Genomic DNA, 19,987 nt, shown 5'->3' on the forward strand with positions numbered 1-19,987 from the left:
ACCACAAAAGTACGTTTTTAACGGCCTGGAGTTCAAGGCCCAGTGTTCTTCAATGGCCATGATTTATTGATGCCGAGTCAGAGCGCGCCGCGACCATCTGGTGCGAGGCAGGGTGATTGACAGGAGCTGTGACCTTGAACTAACCTGTGGTGAGGGCTCTACGTGCTGCCGTGTACGGCTCAGCCCCGTGACCTGTGAACTGTACACAGCGCACAACATGAGCGATGGGAACCATGCACAAGTGTGAGGGGCTCTTGCGTTTCAAAGGGCTTTGGCCTCTCACAGCCTGACAGTTATGCACACAGAACCACCACCACACACACACACACACACACACACATACAGACACACACACACACACACGCACGCACTCACACACACATTGTACTTGACTAATTTGTGCTGGCTTCTGCTTTTAAACCACACTGTGTTCACGAGTGGCGTGATACAGTAACCACAGAAAGATTGCACCCCCCCCCAACCTGTCATAAAGAAGCAAGAAGAAGAAACCACCAAAGTGTTCTGTTGAAAGTTTATTTCGGCTGATGTGTAAGAGGGAAGAATTCAGTTGAGTGATTTCCTTGGTCTGCATGCGGCTTTGAAAAAGCTTTGGCTGACTTGTCTCTGTCCAAAAACCTCTGACAAATAAATAAACTGTTACCTCGCAAGACAACAATGTCACAATACAGTACTGGAGGTGAAGTGTGGATGTTGGATCCAGAAACAAACAAACAAAGATGGCCGCCAAGTCGTTGCTGGAAGTCCCTCAAAAAAGTATCCCACAACACGTGGAGCAGCACGTGGTGAGTCTGTAATGAGGACACAATGATAAAACGAGAGAAGGCACTACGTGGTGATCTACCAAGACACACACACACACACACTCACTCGACACCGCCACAAGGTCACAGCAAGACGTTGACATCCTCCTATCACTTTCACAGTATGTTGGACAGGGTTCGTCTCTCTGGTGAGCGGGGAGTGGGGAGGGGGGGACAAGTCTGAGCTCAGCTCAGAGTTGCCAAAATAAAAGTCCTGTGAGTCGTTTTTTTTTTTTTTTTTTTACAGGCACCTTCTTTGTTGAGGCGCCACGCCCCGCTGGGCAGAGGTGACGCTTCAGACGGACAGAAGCTTCCGGAACTTCTTTTGGCTCTGAGTGAAGCCACAGTGCAGGCAGTCCCTCCAGTCTGACGTGGCAATCTGTCCGCATGTGTCCAGGAGGCGACAGGCAGTCTGGTTAAGTAGGTGTGAATGACTGTGGGAAAACAGAAGGTGAACTACCATATTCAAATGTCCCCATACCCATGACGGCAAATCTACTGTATCATATAAATGCTTTTCCCTCATGTCTGACCATCATCTCAGCTTAAGAGTCCTCAGTAAGAACAACATCTGCATCAGTTCTGTTGGCTTGCAACGTTTCCTTTTTATAAAATCTATAAATTACATTTATCAACAGAAATTGATAAAAAAAAAAAAGAAAAAAGACTTTTCACTGGAATGGAGACAGAGTACTCTCTGACATTCGTAGATGCCCCTCCAAGTTCAAGTTCAAACGAGTCTGGTGAAAAATCCAATATATTAATCCATTTGTAAGGGATCTCTTGTTCAAACAGCAGTAGGCTACAGGAGAGGTACGTTTGTGAGATGTAGACACTGGCCCCTTCTCAACCTCTCCCCTCGATCCTCCATGCTCGGTCCTCCAGGCTCGTTCCCACTGATCTATAAAGAACCCTGGATAGACTATCCCATTGTTGCCGCCCCATCATTCTTTATCTAGATCAGTGGGAACGAGGACTGAGGAAGGAAGGGAGGATAGATAAAAAAAGACGAATGACAGAGGCCCATAGTGACCCCCCCTACCCCTGCTGCCCTCCGACATCCCTCTCCTCTCTCTTGCCCTCATCTGACCTTCAGGTAGCCGGGCATGGTGTAGTTGAAGAGCAGGAAGTCCATGCGGTAGAGGTTGTACAGCTTGCGCTGGTAGACGGGGCTGATGTCCTTGAAGTAGCTGGCGGCCAGCTCGCCGGTGGTGCGCGTGCTCTTGCCCGAGGCCGGGAAGCGCACCTCGCCGTCGGCGCCGGCCAGCTTGAGCACGTAGGCGGCGTCCTCCTCCAGGGTCTCGTACTTGCCCACCACGTCGTAGTGGATGAGGCACGGGTGGCAGAGCGAGTGCACGCGCTCCCAGTGCTCGTTGAAGGGCTCCTCGCGCTGCGTGGCCGGGTCCACGAGGTAGCGCACGAACTCGCCGAAGGAGACGTCGTCGCCGCGCTCCAGCGCCTCCGGCCGGGCGTCGGGCCGCTGCCGGCGCACGATCTTGGTGCCGTAGCGCTTGTGGAAGGCCGTGTTGTAGCTGCGCGTGAACTTGTTGCGGTACGCCGACACCAGGCGCTCGAAGGGCTCGCGCACGAACAGGAACTTGAGGTAGCCGCGCAGCCGCTGGTTGATCTCGGCCGTGGAGTACTCGGAGAGCGTGCGCAGGTTGCCCGGCACGTGGGCCTCGTGCGCCGGGATCTGCAGCGGCTGGCGGCGCTCGCGCTCGGGCCCCGCGCCGCCCGTCAGCACCATCAGCACGCGCTTCCAGTTGGTGCAGGCCACCTTGGGCACGTAGCAGTAGAGCAGGCCGTGCTGGTCGTCCACCATCACGTGCTTCAGGTCCTCGGGGATGAGCACGCGGCGCTTGCGCGTGTACGAGCGGCACGCCTCCTCCAGCAGCTCACGCCGGCCCTGGTGCATCACCTGCAACGGGGACAGCTCCATCTGCAGGGACACAGATAAGGGGGGGGGGGGGGGGGGAGGGGTTAACACTCCTTTCCTATATAGTATATACTAAAACAATACCTTACTATTTCATATCAACACTTACAGTATTTATTCAAACATAACTACAATGGGCACAAGGTCAATCTGAATCTGAAACCGCAGATTTACAGAAAAGAAAAAGGAAAGTCGAAAGTCAACGAGGGAGAAAGAAGGGGAGAGGGGGGATGAGATGAGAGGTAGGGAAAAGGAGGAAGGTGGAGCGAGAAATAGAGAAAGAGAGAGCGGGACAGAGAGAAAGAAAAAAGAGAGAAAGAGAGATCCACAGCAAAATAAGAAGTGATTTGAAAATGAGCAGATGGGTCCACTAAACAACACATGTTGTTGGTTATAAACCACAGGCCGTTCTTGTTAGCCAGAGCATAATTACCAAAGCCGTTTGCCAAAAGAAGGCTAACCAGCACTCGTTACATGTGCCAAAGCAAATATAAAACACAGATTTTTCACTTCACCTCTGGAGCTTTGGCTTCAGTGGTGCTTCTCTTTCAATCAAGCCTTAAATCTGGAGCCCTAAGCTGATGGCATCTTAAATCACTGCCCTGGGGACTGGCCCCTGGCCCACGTGCTGAGGGGAGCTGCTGCTGGGGAGCAGTGGAGCTCACACCGCCGCAGATCAAGACACGATCACGGAGCTGAGCACAGGGTCTTAGGTGCCATTTGTCACCACAGTACAGATTACTCTTTAAGTAACTTTAGCCGTGTTGCTGTCGGAGGTTGTTTGGATTGAGGAAAGAGATGCAGTACATGAACGCATGCACACGCAATTTCAATTATTCAGTTACATGTAATTTGTTCAAATAAAGTACAAGATCTAGATCTGGGATATTACAAATAAAGTCTTAGAGAAGAGAACATTGCTAAGACAACAACAGCCATAGCTCAATTAAATGTCAAATCCTTTCTTCCTTTGAGATCTTGTTTTCCCTTCCTGAATATTTTAACTGGGAGTCCATCGTGCCAAACAAATGTTTTTTCTTTTCCCGAGAGACAATAGCTCAAGTCTATTTACTTTGCTTTGCAAGGGGGTATGGACCACTGGGGACCGACTTTGGCATCCAGGTCAGGTCATCTTGTCCCAGATACATTTTACTCCCAGAACCATAATTCTGCGAAGCACAAACGGCGAACAGTTTGGTGCTTTGGCAATCTGGCCTCATGGCTGTCCATGATGCTTTAAAAGTGGATCTCAGTTTCCTACCTTTTCTGTCCCTATCTGGCCCAATAAAAGGCTGAGAGCTGTGGAAAAGGCCCTGTGTAACTGAAATGGCACTGAAAGTCAAGGAGACTCAAGAGCACAGTGCGGCACAACTGGAGCTAGAAGAAAAACAGATACCGACTTCTCACAGAGAGAGCGAGGTGAAAAGAGAAAGAGATCACAGAAAGGAAGAAAGAATGAAAGACAGAGAGAAGGAGAGACGGAGAAGGTGTAAATGAAGCGTTGGGAGCTGCGGCAGGACATTTCTGTGGCGTGTGTGGAGTCACCTGTGTTCATAATTACAGGTCTGAATGTGCAGTGCACCCCCACAGGTCAGACTAGCGCCTGACAGGAGCCTTTATACAGCGGAGAGCACTCACAGAGACGGCTCACTCCCAAACGAACAAGTCTGCCTTTATCTGCCGCTCAACGTCACGCAGTGGCGCAGTAGAGAGGTTGGCTTTTCAGCATGGTACAAAATAAGAAATTCAGGGATGTGTCACTGAACAGATAAATACTAAAACTACTTGGCACACTTCCATGAAGGAGAAGGCTCAAACATGGAAGATGTTATGCTGTCTAGCTTCTTTCTGTATGAGCAGCTATGGTTCTACTAGTTCAATTCAATTTGATAAAATGCAGCTGATTCTACTAGCATACTGTACGTACATAATTGCTAGTGTAATTAGGTATATACTGTAGACATGAAAATGTGAATTTCTGGATTCCTGATCCATTGTGATAATGAAATACATTTTCATTTGTATTTCAAGGGTGCCCATTCATATACACACTCACATACACACACACACACAGAGAGGGAGAGAGAGAGAGAGAGAGAGGGAGAGAGAGAGAGAGAGAGAGAGAGAGAGAGAGAGAGAGAGAGAGAGAGACAGTCACAGTCACACAGACATACCAGGGAGACACTATAAAAAATCTTCAAGGCACTGACAAAAGACGCCGTCGCCACGCAAACCAGGACCGGCGACTGGTAGCAACAGGAAATGGTGTAAATGCCTTTGATTTACGGCGCTAGATTGGCTTCGGACCCAACTGACCTGGAAACGGTCTGGACAAGAGAAAGTGTCCATCTGTTTTAAATCACCAGCTGAACACACACACACACACACACACACACACACACACAGTCTCTCTTAAGCCCTGGCACATGCCACGCGGTGACTCATCTCTGGCTCGCTGGCACTGACGTGATAAGGCAGCTAATGCTGCAGCTCCACCACTGGACTACCATGCAGCCAGCAGCCACTCAGGCCTCCAAACACAGGTCTGGGACCAGCACTTTGCAGCCGCACGACCTATTACATTTTACTGGCCACAAGCCTAGACAGGTTCTCCAGGGAGCAGGCATGTTCTACTTAATATTCTGTTTCTGCCTCTAAGGTTCTCATACGCTGGCTCTCTAGGACCCGTGCATGTCACACCTCCACATCAACGTGAAGGCGGCCAGACGTCAGTCACTGCTCAGAGAGCTAATGATATAGCTGCCTCCTGGGGGAAACAGGACAATTCACCTTAAACCTACTTTATTTCATAGTTTCAGCTTTGCGAGTGCCAGCCATTTTTCTGCTGCAGCTCCAGTTGATGAGGTGAGAGGGCGTATGTGGGCACTCATACAGGGTGGGTACTCACACATGGGCACTCACCCACTTGGGCACTCACAAGTGGGCACACTGACACACAGACTGAGTGTACTCATGCACACATGGGTACACAGAGACACACACACACACACACACACAGGAGGGCAGTTACACTTCAGCACACATGGGCGGTCAGACGTGAGCTTACCGGGTCGGTGTCGTACAGCGTCTGCAGTGGGCTCCTCCCAGACTTGGCCAGAGTCCTGGTCTGGTCACTACCCTGTGCTGCTGCTGAGACAGAGAGAAGACAGAGTTACCACAAATGCACACACACACACGAGGGCTGCCACGAATGACTAGTATATATCGAATAGTCTATCGACTGTTTTGTCGATTAATAAATGTATCAATTAAAAGTAATGATGTCAATGAATTATCCATGTCAACTTTGTCTATTATGACAAGTAATCACGACAGGCCTAGCATGCTCACACACCATACACACACACACGTCTGGCCAGGTTAGTCATATGTCTGTCTATCTATCTATCTATCTATCTATCTATCTATCTCTACACCATGCTAGCAGAGTAGAAACCAGGGTTTGTGGATGGCAACCTAGAACCTACAGACCATGTAGCGCACACACAGACTTAAGCACATGTGATACACGTGCTCACACACATGCACGCAGACACTAACACACACACACACACACACACACACACACGAACAGTCATCACATTCCTTGCCAGAGTGGCTCAGAGTCCTTGTGAGGACAAGGGACAAGTCCTTTAGGTTCATCTACTCAGCCGCTGATTCATTCACAAGTTCCTCTCTATCAAACCAGAACCTTCTTCAGGCTGGTCCACCGTAATGCAACATAATAATAGGTCATAAATAGTCATACACTGAAGTAGCATTTCACACTAAGCTGCAATTGATTAAAGGAGGACGGGACCACATCCCATTTCTCTCTATTCTTGTTTAGCTCTAAACCTTACTCTGTAAACTCACACAGGACTGTTTCCATCTGACACTATTTTGAGCTTCATTTAGGACACGAGTAGGAGGGAAAAAAAGCTCAGTGACCTTACAAAAGTAGCCCGAAATTGAGAAACAATATGCACCGAATCCATAAATCCACCACTGAGGAAGTTGGTCTAAGAAAACAAGACTTCACCACCAGTGAGTAAGACCCACTAATAAAGTCTATGGGGGCAATTTGAGGTCTACCATCACAGGAGGAGCTCCATCATCATGTGGTGGACAAACCCCATAACTCTGCTTTCTGTGCCACTAAATCTGGAGAGGCCGGGCCATAAAACCACTACAAGGAAGGTGCTGGGGGAGATACGTAGCTATCCGCCCCTGTGTCATACCTTAGTCATCCTCCGACAGTCTGGAGGACACACTGACTGACGTTGTTAAGCCGCCGGCGCCCCTGTGGTTTTTGAAAACTAATCCCTGCCACAGGCCAGGAGCTGTGGATGGCCGGCAGCAAAATTACAGGTCTGTGTGTAAATCTGGCCATGGTCCTGTAATTTGAAGTGGCTCACCTCTGAAAGACTTTCAAGTTGAACCTGCCCTCAGGGTGAGCCAGCAATTATTGGCTCAGGGGCTTGTGTCCAGTCCACATGGCACAGAAGGATGAATAATTGCTGGAGTCCCTTCTAACTGAAGAGAAACTCGAGGTACCACAATTGGTAGTTTTCGAACATTTGCATATGAACTCTGACATGGTTGTTGAACATAATGGTAGAAATGTGGTTCACACTTCTATAGACTGATTAGATGGTTAGACTATAAACAAACTAACTGTTGACACTCTGTTAACACTTTGGTGTTAAGGTTAAGGATTGGGTTTTGGTTAAAGGCCCCCTATCAAACATTTTCGACTTGTGGCGAAAATGGCTGCTTTCCCTGCTCCCCCAACTGTCTCCTAGTGGAAAACCAGCCTTGCAAGATCTGCATCTACATCCAAAGTCTGAATCAGGAAGTCTAATGAAACATGAAATGCTTGAAATTCTCTGGACGTACACACGCCCCCTCAAGCATCGGTTAGCCATGCCAGCTAGTTATAAGAACAAGCAGCGATGACTTCATTATTTTGTTAGATGTTCATCATGGCAGAGCCAGCGAAAAGACCAAAGGGACGGTGTGAAATATGCACCCCAAAGCTCTAGGGGGAGCTCCGAAGAGAAACACAAGTGAGAAATTGCGAAGAAGTGACTAGAGTTACAAGGTGCCTCTCATGCAGCGTTTATACGTCCTCCCTCGCTCCTCGGGCCTCGATCCTCACTGATCTACATAAAGAATGATGGGGGGAAACAATGAGATAGTCTATCCAGTGTTAGTTATAGATCAGTGGGAACGCCCCTCGAGGATCGAGCATCGAGGATCGAGGAGGTATGTTGAGAGGCACCCATAGAGCGGGCCCTTAAAGTGTAACTTTACCACATAACTCCACCGACTTAACATTTCTGAAAAAGGCTTTCAAAATGGGCGAGATGTTCTGAAATTTGGAAGGGCGTGCAGCACTGCTGTAGCCAATCAACCATGGTGATTTCGTGTCAATCTGGGAATGAGTGCTGCAGACATGGCTTATCACAGGTAGGCTAATCAGGGCAGCAGGTGTTGGGGCGTTTCATTCCTAATTTGTAACGACCCGGTGACATAGAGTCGGACGAAAAGTGCAGGACTACGTCAGCATTCCAATAGCATTTTGGACCAAAATGCCATGGCATGTTTCAACCTGTAGAGGGCGCGGTGAGCTAAATCTCCGATACAAAATCATACGAAATCGTACTTTTCTCGGAAAACACGATTTTTGTCAATATTAACCCTGGTGATAGTGTAGTTCACCACTTATGAGTATTTTCAATCAATCAACAGCTCAAAAAAACATATTTTAGGGTGCAGTTACACTTTAAGGTGATGATCAGTAATCGTTCAACAACAATTTAAAAATATTTGGATTCCTATAAACCACCTATAAAATCTCTGTAGGTGGAATACCGGAAGTAATGGTTGAAATGTGGGTATACGCTGGGCAGTATTGCCTGTTGGTATTTGTGCCTTCTCAGAGGAGGCAGGACTCTCTGTGTTGGTCTGGCCGGATTGGAATGTTGCACTCATGGTTCATATGACTCATGTGTGGCACCCCCTGACTCAGTGTCTACATTCCACTCAAAATTTAAGAGCGGGCTATCCTCTGTCTGAGTCCAACTTTCACTTTCCCTCAGAAGCTTTATGAGAAACAGACTCTCTAAGTGTCCAGAACTGGGGGCAGGGGGGGTTAATATATACACACGTGTGTGTGTGTGTGTGTGTGTGTGTGAGTGAGTGTGCGTGTGTTGGTGGTGAAGCAGCTTTGACCCATCATCCTCTTGGGATGGGGGGAGACAGAGGAAAAGTCATTAGCCACACAGATGACATTACGCACTGTGTTGAGACAACCCCTGAGGTCAAGGCAAAGTGCTGCAGCTTTACTCGGTGTGTATACAGTAATCCTGCTTTAACTCACAGTCATACGCCTCCTCATCTCCTCCGTCACCTCACTGCATCTGTTTTCCATCTATTGAACCCCCCACCCATGACCTCGCGACCCGCTGGCAAAACTTAGAGAGAGGGACAGAGAGAAAGAGAGAGAGAGAGAGATATTACTTTTTCCACACTTTTTTTTCAGGCGGTAAAGGTAGACAGGAACAGGGAAGGTTAGGTCGTTAAAAAAAAACAGTGCGTCTCAGGTGGGAAAAGAGGAAAAAACGGGCAGAAAACAGTCAAATTCTTTGTGCGGCGCCTGAAAGAGCGGCTCAAGTCCTCCAGAGCAAATCCAAACAGAGGAGAGTCTCCCAACAGCGGGCTAGCCAGCTCACCTTACGCCAAAGGGGCACAGCCTCACATCCGCCATTAGCCTCTCACCGCAGGCCGGCAAACCTGTTCCGACATTTGCCATGTTCAGGGGCAAACGCTACAGGAAAAAGTTTAATTTCTGTCATTACAGTTAATTGCCAGCGGCAAAGAACACAGGTGATTCCTTGTTATATAGTAAGGGATCTGTAGCAACAGTTGTGAGACAATCCTTGGAAAATCCTTGTATGCTGGCTGTTATTCTTAGAGAGGGAAAGAATCACACTGATCACTGATCTGTATTTCATTAGTGTCATACGGCATGAACTGCCTGGGTTTGATCTGAACTGAGATGTTTTACTAGGCCCCTTTACTGTCTTAAACAGTGCCCGACCCCACCCCCCATCACCATCACCACCAGAGCGGCTCAACAGAGAGGTTGCCGCTTTGCTATGACGATATGCCACTAAGATAACATCCAATGACGAAGCGATGAGAGACTGGCCAGGAGTGGAGACAGAGACATTCATTCATCCCCTGAGTCATCCCTCCAGGAGTGAACCAGTCTTCAGGTCAGGACAGCATCTCGTCTTTCGGGCGGTCTAATGAAGCCTCGCATTCCGCACATTCCACCCTCTCTTTGTTTTACAGCTCAACCAGCCGAGTCCAATCACGAGCCATACTGACCACCAGTCCACAAGCCTCTCACCTGGTCCAGGACACAGGATTAGAATCAAGCGTATTCAATCACCTGATATTACCTGCCACAATTGGTGGCCACATTATAATACTCTCCTGGACTCCGTTTTAAGGATATGTAGGTCATGGGAAAAGTGGCTCGTTTGGGGGAAGAACATTTTCATTAGAGCAAATTACTTAGGAAATCAGGTGGGGCTTAGAAAGGTGCCTCTTGATTGTTCGCTCTGACATCTAAATGGACTTCTTTCCTCACCAATCCATTTGGTAAAGCAAACACCACAGAAATTCAATAACCATGACCTTTTTTCTTTCCAAGTCAGTTTCTGGGTTACCCAAGCACATTTTAAACTCCCTGGAATGCAACTGACATCTGTTTTCCCAGTAAACGCTGGACAATAGCCCTGAACAGAATGTATATGCACATATGGGACGCAGTCGGGCTCTGACACACACACACACACACACACACACACACACACACACACACACGACACAACATATACATTCGCTTCCTCCCTGAGAGGACTGGAATTTCACTTGGCAAAATGGAGCAGGAGAACTCCTCATTCTGGGCAGCAGGGTCTCTGGGCCAAATGTTCAAAGTAAATGGCAAACATACAGTATATACATACATACACTGCATACACACACACACACACACGTCCTTGTGGGGGCTTTTGCCTCTCTAAAACCGTTATCATATATATTTAATTGCAGGCTATGTTCAACTTTTACAGTAAAGCCTATGTGAAAGGCTGATTTTGCAGTTTACATGTGTTGATCTTAGGTCAGTAATCCATCAGTGCTATTCCATCACTCAACTTTTTTTTTTTTTTTTTTAAACTTGCATAAAACACTGTCCATACACAGGAAATTACAGTACCATCAATTCTAACGCCTGATTTGCATGGCAAACCTCATTAAATTAACTCAAGCAGTTTACAGAGTTTCTTTTTTGGAATCTGAATGAGAGTCTCTGCTGTCTGTCTACACAGCTGATGCAACAGCTCAGCAGTTTTCTAGAGAGCTGCCTCCCAATTGCTATAGCTGACCAGTTCTAGGCAACCACCTCAGACAGTGTTGTGTTGACCGGCTGTGGTTCCGCCTTAGAGATCCTTTGATTCACTATACATTCTGCTTTCAGGCTTGGCACAGTCTACAGTATACTTGATCTGCCAATAACTCCTGGAGACTGCTCTGGAATTCCATGATTTCAATAGGCTGTAAGGGTTCTTTCTCTTTGTGCGTGTGTGTCCCTTCAATATCAGTTTCCAACTGTTGTGTCACCACAGTGATGTGATTATATGTGATAGCTTAAAAAATGATGACAGACTCTTACTATTAATACTATTCAATAGAGACGTGTTTTGAAATACCATACATTCTTAGTTGTGAAATAATCTCATGAAGCTCAAAGCTAAACACAACTCGAGTCTAAGCGGCCTTAGAAAGGTGCTAACTAAATAGACGTGAATTCTAATAGCCTTTATGTTTATTTGGTACCTCTGCCACCTGGCATGATTTTAAGAGGCCAGTAAGGGCCTTGGATTTCCAAACAAATGAGCTACATCCAAACGATGCTAGCACACACACAGCCTGTTTCCTATGGGCGTTTGAAAGCTGCTTGTGCTAAGATAATGGACATCTGAGCTTCAATAGCCATACCAACAGTTGAATCAGGGTCAGTGTGGGCTATCGATGTGCCATCCTCATCAGCATGGACATCCTGATCAGCCAATCTAGTCTTTCCCAACAGTGAGCTGAACAAGTCCAAGATGACCTCTGGCCCCTTCCTCACCTGCTACACTCCACTGTTAAAGTGCCATTGGGAAGGACTCTCAATTGTAATGGGAGTTGTTCTATTCAACATGGCAAGGTGAGTAACTCTGTCAGTATTTTATGATGGAATGAAAATGAATAAGCCATAACAGCATCAAATATTTACACTGCAGGAAGAGAGAGAGAGAGAGAGAGAGAGAGAGAGAGAGAGAGAGAGAGAGAGCGCCCATCCCATGTGTGTGTGCCCATTGGTGGTTGAACATTAGTAGCTAGTTGTTACCACTTCATGGCCTATGCTGAGTTTTCCATCCTCTCCTTGTTTTCACATTTTGTATTCCCACTGAGTCACTTCCTTTTGGCAACATGCAGCACATTATCAGGATTGGGGCATTCGTCACATGGACAGTTGATAGGGCCACTGGTCGCAGAACTGCTCCCAGATTACTTTAAACACCAGTGATGGGATTAACCTGCCAGTCTCCAATTACCCCACACCCCACACGCACTGGGCATACAGTGACTTGGCATTTTACACACCTAAGAATTCAGCAGCCACAACACAAAGCATTTCCTGAAACAGATCTACTACAACATGATTTGGACAACAGCTCAGCTGCTCAGTAATGTTAACGCTGACCTGTCACACAACCTCTTGATTTTTGTTGCTGTAACTTTAATTCAACCAAACCTGCTTCCCATTGCAGTAAATCCTATTGTATTTATACCAAATGCTATATATACACACCTCACTTAAGCTTAAGATCCTATTAGACTTGACTGCCGCAGTGGTCAGAGCCGAGCTCGCCAGCAGCGCAGGTCTATTAGGGATCACTTGTAGAGTCTGGGGAGGTGAGCTAAGCTAAGCTAAGCTACTGGACAGGGACACAGCAAGCAGCTGGTACCTGTGTGTGCCTTGTGTCCCACACGCCCGTGTAGTTAAAATGCATGACACTTAGGAAACTATGACATTAAGCTAACTGAAAACATGTGAGTTGATTTTTTTTTTTTTTTTAACGGCCTTCTACTGTTTCTCATTTTCATGCTGCTGTTGAATTGCGGAGGGAATTTAATGATGGCAGAATCTGGCAGCTGATGTCCTCAAGATGTCCTTTTAAATACAGATGAGGAGGCAAGCCAATGAAATCTTTGGGAACTCTCGCATTTATAAACTGACCGCTTGGCCAGTAGAGTGGACAGCATGTGTGTGTTTGTGAGTGAGTGTGTGTGTGTGTGTGTGTGTGTGTACGCTTCTCCGCGTCTCAGTGAAACTTGGCAGAGCCAGGCTCGAGAGTCCTCTGTGAACACTGAACCCACTCACTCTGGCCTTGCTGGCAGAGCGGCTGCCAGGGAGGGAGGAGAGGGTGAAAGGGGGCACATATAGGGCGAGGCTCACAACGCAATGTATATAGGATGTATGGCCTGCCAGTGACAGAGAGGGAGACGTATGTGTGTGTGAGTGTGAGAGAGAGAGAGAGAGAGAGGCAGAGAGAGAGAGTGGGAGAATTTGTGTGTGAGTGAGAATTGAATTGAGAGATTATCTGAGAAAGAGAGAGAGAGAGAGAGAGAGAGGAACCATACTTGTGTCTCATAGGTAAAGCATGGATGTATGAAGGAGTGAAGGAATATGTAGAGCACCGTCATCACAAAAGTACTGTTACTGAGAGAGAGAGAGAGAGAGATGGAGGGAGAGGCTTTTACAAGGCAAGAGGGAGTAATTTAATGAACGTGAGGAGAGAGCGAGATGGAAAGAGACTGAGGTAGCCAAATAAGCCATAGACGAAAGAAACCCTATCTCTCTGAGAGCGGCAAGTTACAAACCTCTCAGATAAATAAATAAATTAAAACACATAGACAAACCTTTGTGCCAGCCAAACACAGAACAGGACACATTCAAATGCAGAACAGAAGGCCGACTATAATGGTTGTGCATCAAAACAGCCCAAGCTTGAGGTCGTTGTTTGAGTGTTTTAAATTAACTGTTGTTTAAAACATTTGCTCAACATTGTTAGAAACGCAGCTGTGAAACACATTAACTGATGCTCCCTGAGAGAGGCGGAGTAGTCTACGCCATATTGTAGCTGTATGGTCTTCTAGCCTAAAAACAGACTGTGATACACAGCCCAGGGCTGAGCAGTCTCTGCATGGGGATCATGTGGTTTGTGCACTGGCTGGGCTTGCTGTTAGCAGCTACAGAGTTTTGACACGTGCCAAGGTGTGGACTACTAGATGATTCAGTATGAAAAAAAATCGTATAACACAACTGAGCTTTTATTCATTTGGGTTGTTTGCTTTAAAACACATTAGCCCTTCCTAAAGGAAACTGACGTGGAAAAATAATAAAGACTTAAACAGACCGGCGTGTAAAGCACGGTACAGTAATCGTACAGTACACGCAGGTCTGGTGCTCGGACTGTGGTCCAATCACATATCTAAACATTTATACTCAGCATTCAGAATGTCAAACCATTCCATGCCCCATTTAATGTTAGATGACCAAGAAGGCATAAGTGACTGGGCAATGAGATGAAAACATGATAAGAGATGATGCAGGGCCGCACACAGGTATTTCAAGTTCAAAAATCCAAAGCTCCTTAGAAAATGGCACATACCGCGCAATGATAACAAAAACTCCTGGGAAATTATACAAATATGCTCTAGTCAGTTTCAATGGAGTAAACAACAAACCATACGTCCCTGTGGACGCTACAAAAGCAAAACAGACACATGGACAATGTCTTTCACCAAAGCATCTACTTTTTGTACTCTTTCTCTTTGAGTGGTCAAGGCAGCCCAAATGGCACGAGGGCTATTTATACATTCCCCTGAGCTAGCAGGATCTGAAGATGAAGGGTGAGGGCAGAGCACAGACGCGTGGCTGTGAGCGCGGCAGGCTAAATGGCTGCACTGTGGGGATGGGAAGGACTCTCAACTACCACTCACTCTCCTTTTCTCTCTTTCTCTCTCTCTCTCTCTCTCTCTCTCACACACACACACACACAAATACAAACCTACACTAACATTCACACTTACTTATTACATTTAAAATGTCTTTTACTTATTACTTTTAAATGTAAGTTTAAATGTAAGCTATGTTTTCAATGTTGTTTGTCTGCAGTGCTTTGTCACTAGGATGATTGTGCTAATTTTCATCCAACTTGGTGGAAGGGTGTAGCCAGCCTGTTAAATTAAGTCACAGATCCAAATCAGACGTTAGAGTTCTCTGCGTGCTCATCTAGTAAGTTATGTATTTCTTGTAGGAACCGAAGAGTACTACAGGAGTCTACAAGAGTCAACCAAAGTCTAAGTAAGCAGTCCTTTGAAATAGCATGGGGGTCAGATCATGAATTACAGCCATGGCTACCTCAGAAAGTCCGCTCTTTGCATGCCACACTGACATTTCCTTACACCCTCATACTGTGCCCTTCAGCTCTTTGACTCTCTCTCTCTCTCTCTCTCTACACTCCTTATCCTTCCACACCAGCCTCCTCCTTTTCCAACCTCTCCTCTCCTCTCTGCTACCCCCCCCTCCACTCCCAACCTCATACCAACTGTATGGAATGGCATGGACAGGAAATGCGTGAGCATAGAGGGGCTAATGTGTGCTCCCGCGGCTGCCATGAACAGCCCTCTGTGTGGGAGACCCTCTGGGAGGGCAGCAGGGCCTCAGGGCCTCCTAGCCTCCTCTGCACCGCTCTGCTCTGCTCTGCTCTCCCAGCCTCAGCAGAGGAGCACAGCTGAGAGGCATTCTCTCCTCCGCATTCCATCAACACTAGTATCTTCCCTCCGTGAACCCCACCTTCTCTTCACGAACCCCACCTTCCCTCCATCAACACCACCTTCCCTTCACAGGGCTGGAGCAGGAGAGGCTCTGCTCTGTGGTACACATACATACGTGAGCAGCTTCCCTCCACACAGCTGGAGAGTGCTGAGTAAGCTTCTCGTAGCCAACGGCACACGCAGGCACCCTCCTCATTAATTACAGCCATGCTGAGGAAAAGGATGCAGCCGGGTGGCTGACGTTTACATTAATCAATAGATATACAGCTATTACACAGGCACTTTAATACAGATTGAGCGTGCAATTTGTGACCTTGCTTATCTGACTGTATAAAGTAGGCTAAGACAGGCAATGCACACTGCCTGCACACACTGTTTTAGTATGTGTGAGTTCATTTACAATCCAAAACACAGGATAAACTACTTTGTTGCAGTGTGTCTGTGTTGGAGGACCTCATTTCCTGTCAGATGAATTCTCATATTAACTGACAGACTGATTGCAGGGTAGGCTCAGCTGTGACATGGCATGGGCCTCCCCTTATAACACTCCCCAGCCAGCCAGCCAGCCAGGCAGGGAGTTTTACAGGGGCACCTAGGGTCTCCACCAGAGCTCTGCTCTATACAGCTGGGGCACCCAAATGCTACTGACAAAACATATCGTGTCTCTCTGAAATATGAAATTAGTGGAGTTCTAATATTACATTCCCAAACCACCTACCGCTATACACAATTCCCTATAGAGGACATGCAGATGTACTTCACAGCTGTAAGCCAAAACTGCAAAACTAGTGAGTCTTACAGCACACTGGATGTGTTGAGTATGTGATGACCGTAGAATGTCTAAACCATTTTGCAGCCCACGCACACACACACACACACACACACACACACACACACACACACTGTGTGCCAAAGAGGTGAAATATACAGTATATGCCTCATGAGAATGTTAGATGATTGGAAGATTGCAGTGTTCAAGAAAAGGCACAAGGCAAAGGTCAGTAGCTGCTACACTTGGCCCTTGTGAGTGTGCAGTGCATAAGTCTCCTTGCATGATCCAAAATAAGGATGACGTACATAGAATGTAAAATCAACCGTTTCTGTGAATAATGACCCACGACAAGCCATGACAGCTAAGACTTGACATGATAACGTCCAAGACCAAAGGCTTCTCTCAGATTCATATGATATCGAGCTCAGAGCTACACATGACCACAAACAATAGAATGAGACATAGAAGTTTAAAGAAATCAACCGCAATGTATAGGACATCAAAGTAAAAATAATGTAGGGAAGGGACAGTGAATTATATTGTGGGTGTGGTGTGTGCTTATGGGCTCTTTGGAATGCCCCTCCCTTTTCCCTCACCTCACTATTTCTTTGCTCTCCTTTTCTCTCTCTCTCTCCTTATCTCTCTTGTTCACCTTTGACCTTTCAATGCACTGCATTTGCACTGGTCTGGGCCCAAGCAGCACAGAGCCACAGCAGCATGTGAGACTGGTGGATGTTTGCAAACACATGGTTGGCCCTTTAAAAGATATATGAACCTACAAGCCCTGCTTGACCTTTTCCACAAGCCCAGACAGGGAAGGTATGAGATGGCTCCTTTTGTTGAAGCAGCATGCTAAGCTGAGGGAACAAGCCACCACTGATAACATCCATATCCTCCAGCACCATAAATCCCAGTGACCTCCTGAGTCAAACGGCATCGTGTCGAACCCCCAGGCTCCAGCTCTGTTTATCTGACGACACCATCAGCAGCCCGGTCTCAAGCTCAACAAATGCAAAATGCAAGAGGGATAGAAGATAGAATCCTGAGGAAAATCTCTTGACGGACATGCAGTGCTCTCTGCGTCACACCCTGTTTGCAAATGCTCAGTCCCTTCACTTGGTGTTGAAGAGTCATACTGTTTTGATTTTGGTTCAAACAAACTGATGAATAAATAAAGGGAAGCAAGAAATAAAATACAATAACCCGCATGCCCCCAAACCACACACTGCATCTGGAGACTGCCACAGCGTACACAAGAATGTTTTGCTTTGTGTGCTCTGGGACGGGACAACGGTAGCTCCAAAACATCCGTGGCTGTCCCAGTGTCTGGTGCCCACTCCAAGATACCCGCCTGTGTACTGTAATTATGCGGCGGAGTTCTGGCAGGAGAAGTGCCACAACAGGCACAGGGCTGCTATGTACAAAAGCACAAACTTTTGCTCGGACACAGACAGCGACTACAGGCAAGCTTCACAATTTGAGCTTGTTCAGAGTGTAATAATGCATGTGTTGTGTGTCTAAAAGGTAAAGTTACGTATTTTATCATATGGCTTTGTTTTAGTGCCTATAATGGGCCCTGAGACTCAGTTGGAATATAATTGACAAGCTTTCAACTAATTCATTATTTATTTGTATGTATATGCAAGTCAGTTTTAATCCCACTGCAGCTTAGTTACTTTGTAATTAATGAGTATTTTTGTTATTCAGAAATCTCTTACATGAGATAAATTGCTGAAGCCCAACAGCCACATGTGTACTGACATTCATTTGCAATACAGCAACCTTCCGAAACGTCCTGCGCTCGCAGGAAGACCCTGGATTTTTGGGGGAGGGGGTCAGTTGCCCACCTGAATGCAGTCATTGTGGCTACACAGAGAGACGAAAATACGGAGTTATTTAACGCAAAACAAACAAATAAATTGAGGTTTTCATCAGCCCTTCGTACATGACAAACAGCCAGGACCCGAGAGAACACTGGTGAAAGAACACTGCGTTAAAGCAATGTGTAGGACATCACTATAAATATCTCGTCGTGGCAACAGAGAGAGTGTACCCAGTGCCATGCTTCATTTGTGAAACAGTACTCAAGTTAATTTATGTTATATTCAACTCTTTAAATGAACCCAATTATAGCGGATAAATAAATTAGCACAAAAGACAGTGTCATTTTTTTTGTTGATATCCAAACCATAAGACATGCGTAATGGTGTGCGTAATAAAACGATGTTATAACACACACACACACAACTCACCTGGCTTTAGATTAATTTGGAAATAAAATATGACCATGACGAAGGATCCCAAACACATAGCCAGGACCATCCGATTCACCCTGGGTTTCCTCATTTTGAAGCCACGACTTGAAAGTGCCGACCAAAACCTCCTCGGCTCATGCGAAACGGGCACGTAAGTTGCCTTCATTACACAGCGGAACTTAGATGAATCAGGGGTACAATGTCTGGAAACAAAATGAGACGCCTTTTCTTGAAGTCGAATTGTTGTCTGTTAGTTGAGCAATTCATCATGATATCCATCCATATCCTGTGCCAGTTAAAAGTTACGGCAATGCAACCGCAGAGAAAACCGTTGAAAAGTCATCTTCAAGTCCCTACATGCTGAGCAGTAGGCTATCCTAAATTTCAACTGAATGGGGGAAGTTTGATCTAGCTACTCATATTACAACACAGTCCTTCCTTGGTTCCAAAATGTTAGCATCGTTTTCCCGAGTTCCGATGCATCAGCATCCACTGAGGCCAGTTCTTCATACTCTAAACAACGACGTTTATATGCACTTCGGGAGCTCTCGCCAAGTGTTTGTTTTTGCATTAACCCGTTCATGTCCGGAAAGGTGGACCATGCAACGCTGAAATACTACGCTACGTGTATATTGCTGGTTGAATGGTGGTGACGGTCAGCGAGAAACTCCAATTGTCAAGGCCATAAGCTATTTTAGGTCTTTGCACCTTTATTTGATCAAATTGAATTTCTCACAGAGAAAATAAAGGAATTTCAACATGACTTTGACTGAGGTGTTGCTGACCACAATTTACACGCTAGCAGCCTCTAGTGGATACTCACGCCCCCTTCAGAGCTCACAATTAAAGGGTTGTTTTAGACCTGTTCATACACCGGGTGGATAATGTATCTGCCTGGTGGTGTCGGTGTTTCCAGCGAACAATCAAGCATCAGCGCTCCCACATGGCGGCATAGGGGCCACATCCGGCCCGCAGCGACCAAATGAGTGGCCCGCGCCGACGTGTGAAAAGGAGTGAAAAGTGGGATGAGTGTCTGGTAGTTTTTGAGGTCTTCGGTTATCCCAGTGTTTCTGATGAGCAGGTTGGCGCCTTGCATGGCAGCCTCCGCCATCGGTGTGTGAATGGGTGAATGCGAGGCATATGTAAAGCGCTTTGGGTGCTCGCAGAAGCTGATAAAAGCGCTATATAAATGCATTTTTCATGTACCATTTGTGCCATATCAGTATCAAGATATTTT

At 46.6% G+C, this 19,987-nt stretch overlaps 1 protein-coding gene across 2 annotated transcripts; it reads right to left on the minus strand.

The window, feature by feature from the left end:
* Nucleotides 1-524: 524 nt before the first annotated feature.
* LOC134092598 (carbohydrate sulfotransferase 11-like) lies at nt 525-19,245 on the minus strand. Of its 2 annotated transcripts, none has more exons than XM_062545582.1 (3): nt 18,748-19,245; nt 5,825-5,904; nt 525-2,760 (listed from the first exon to the last, which is right to left on the minus strand). In XM_062545582.1, exons 1-3 carry the CDS (start codon nt 18,914-18,916, stop codon nt 1,903-1,905), a joined length of 1,107 nt encoding a protein of 368 aa, XP_062401566.1. In that variant the 5' UTR covers nt 18,917-19,245; the 3' UTR covers nt 525-1,902. The 2 variants fall into 2 exon arrangements, with proteins under 2 accessions (XP_062401566.1, XP_062401565.1); XM_062545581.1 differs by having other exon boundaries at nt 5,825-5,907.
* Nucleotides 19,246-19,987: the final 742 nt, after the last annotated feature.

The sequence above is a fragment of the Sardina pilchardus genome, chromosome 9, assembly GCF_963854185.1.
Source record: "Sardina pilchardus chromosome 9, fSarPil1.1, whole genome shotgun sequence".
NCBI classification, from domain to species: Eukaryota; Metazoa; Chordata; class Actinopteri; order Clupeiformes; family Clupeidae; genus Sardina; species Sardina pilchardus.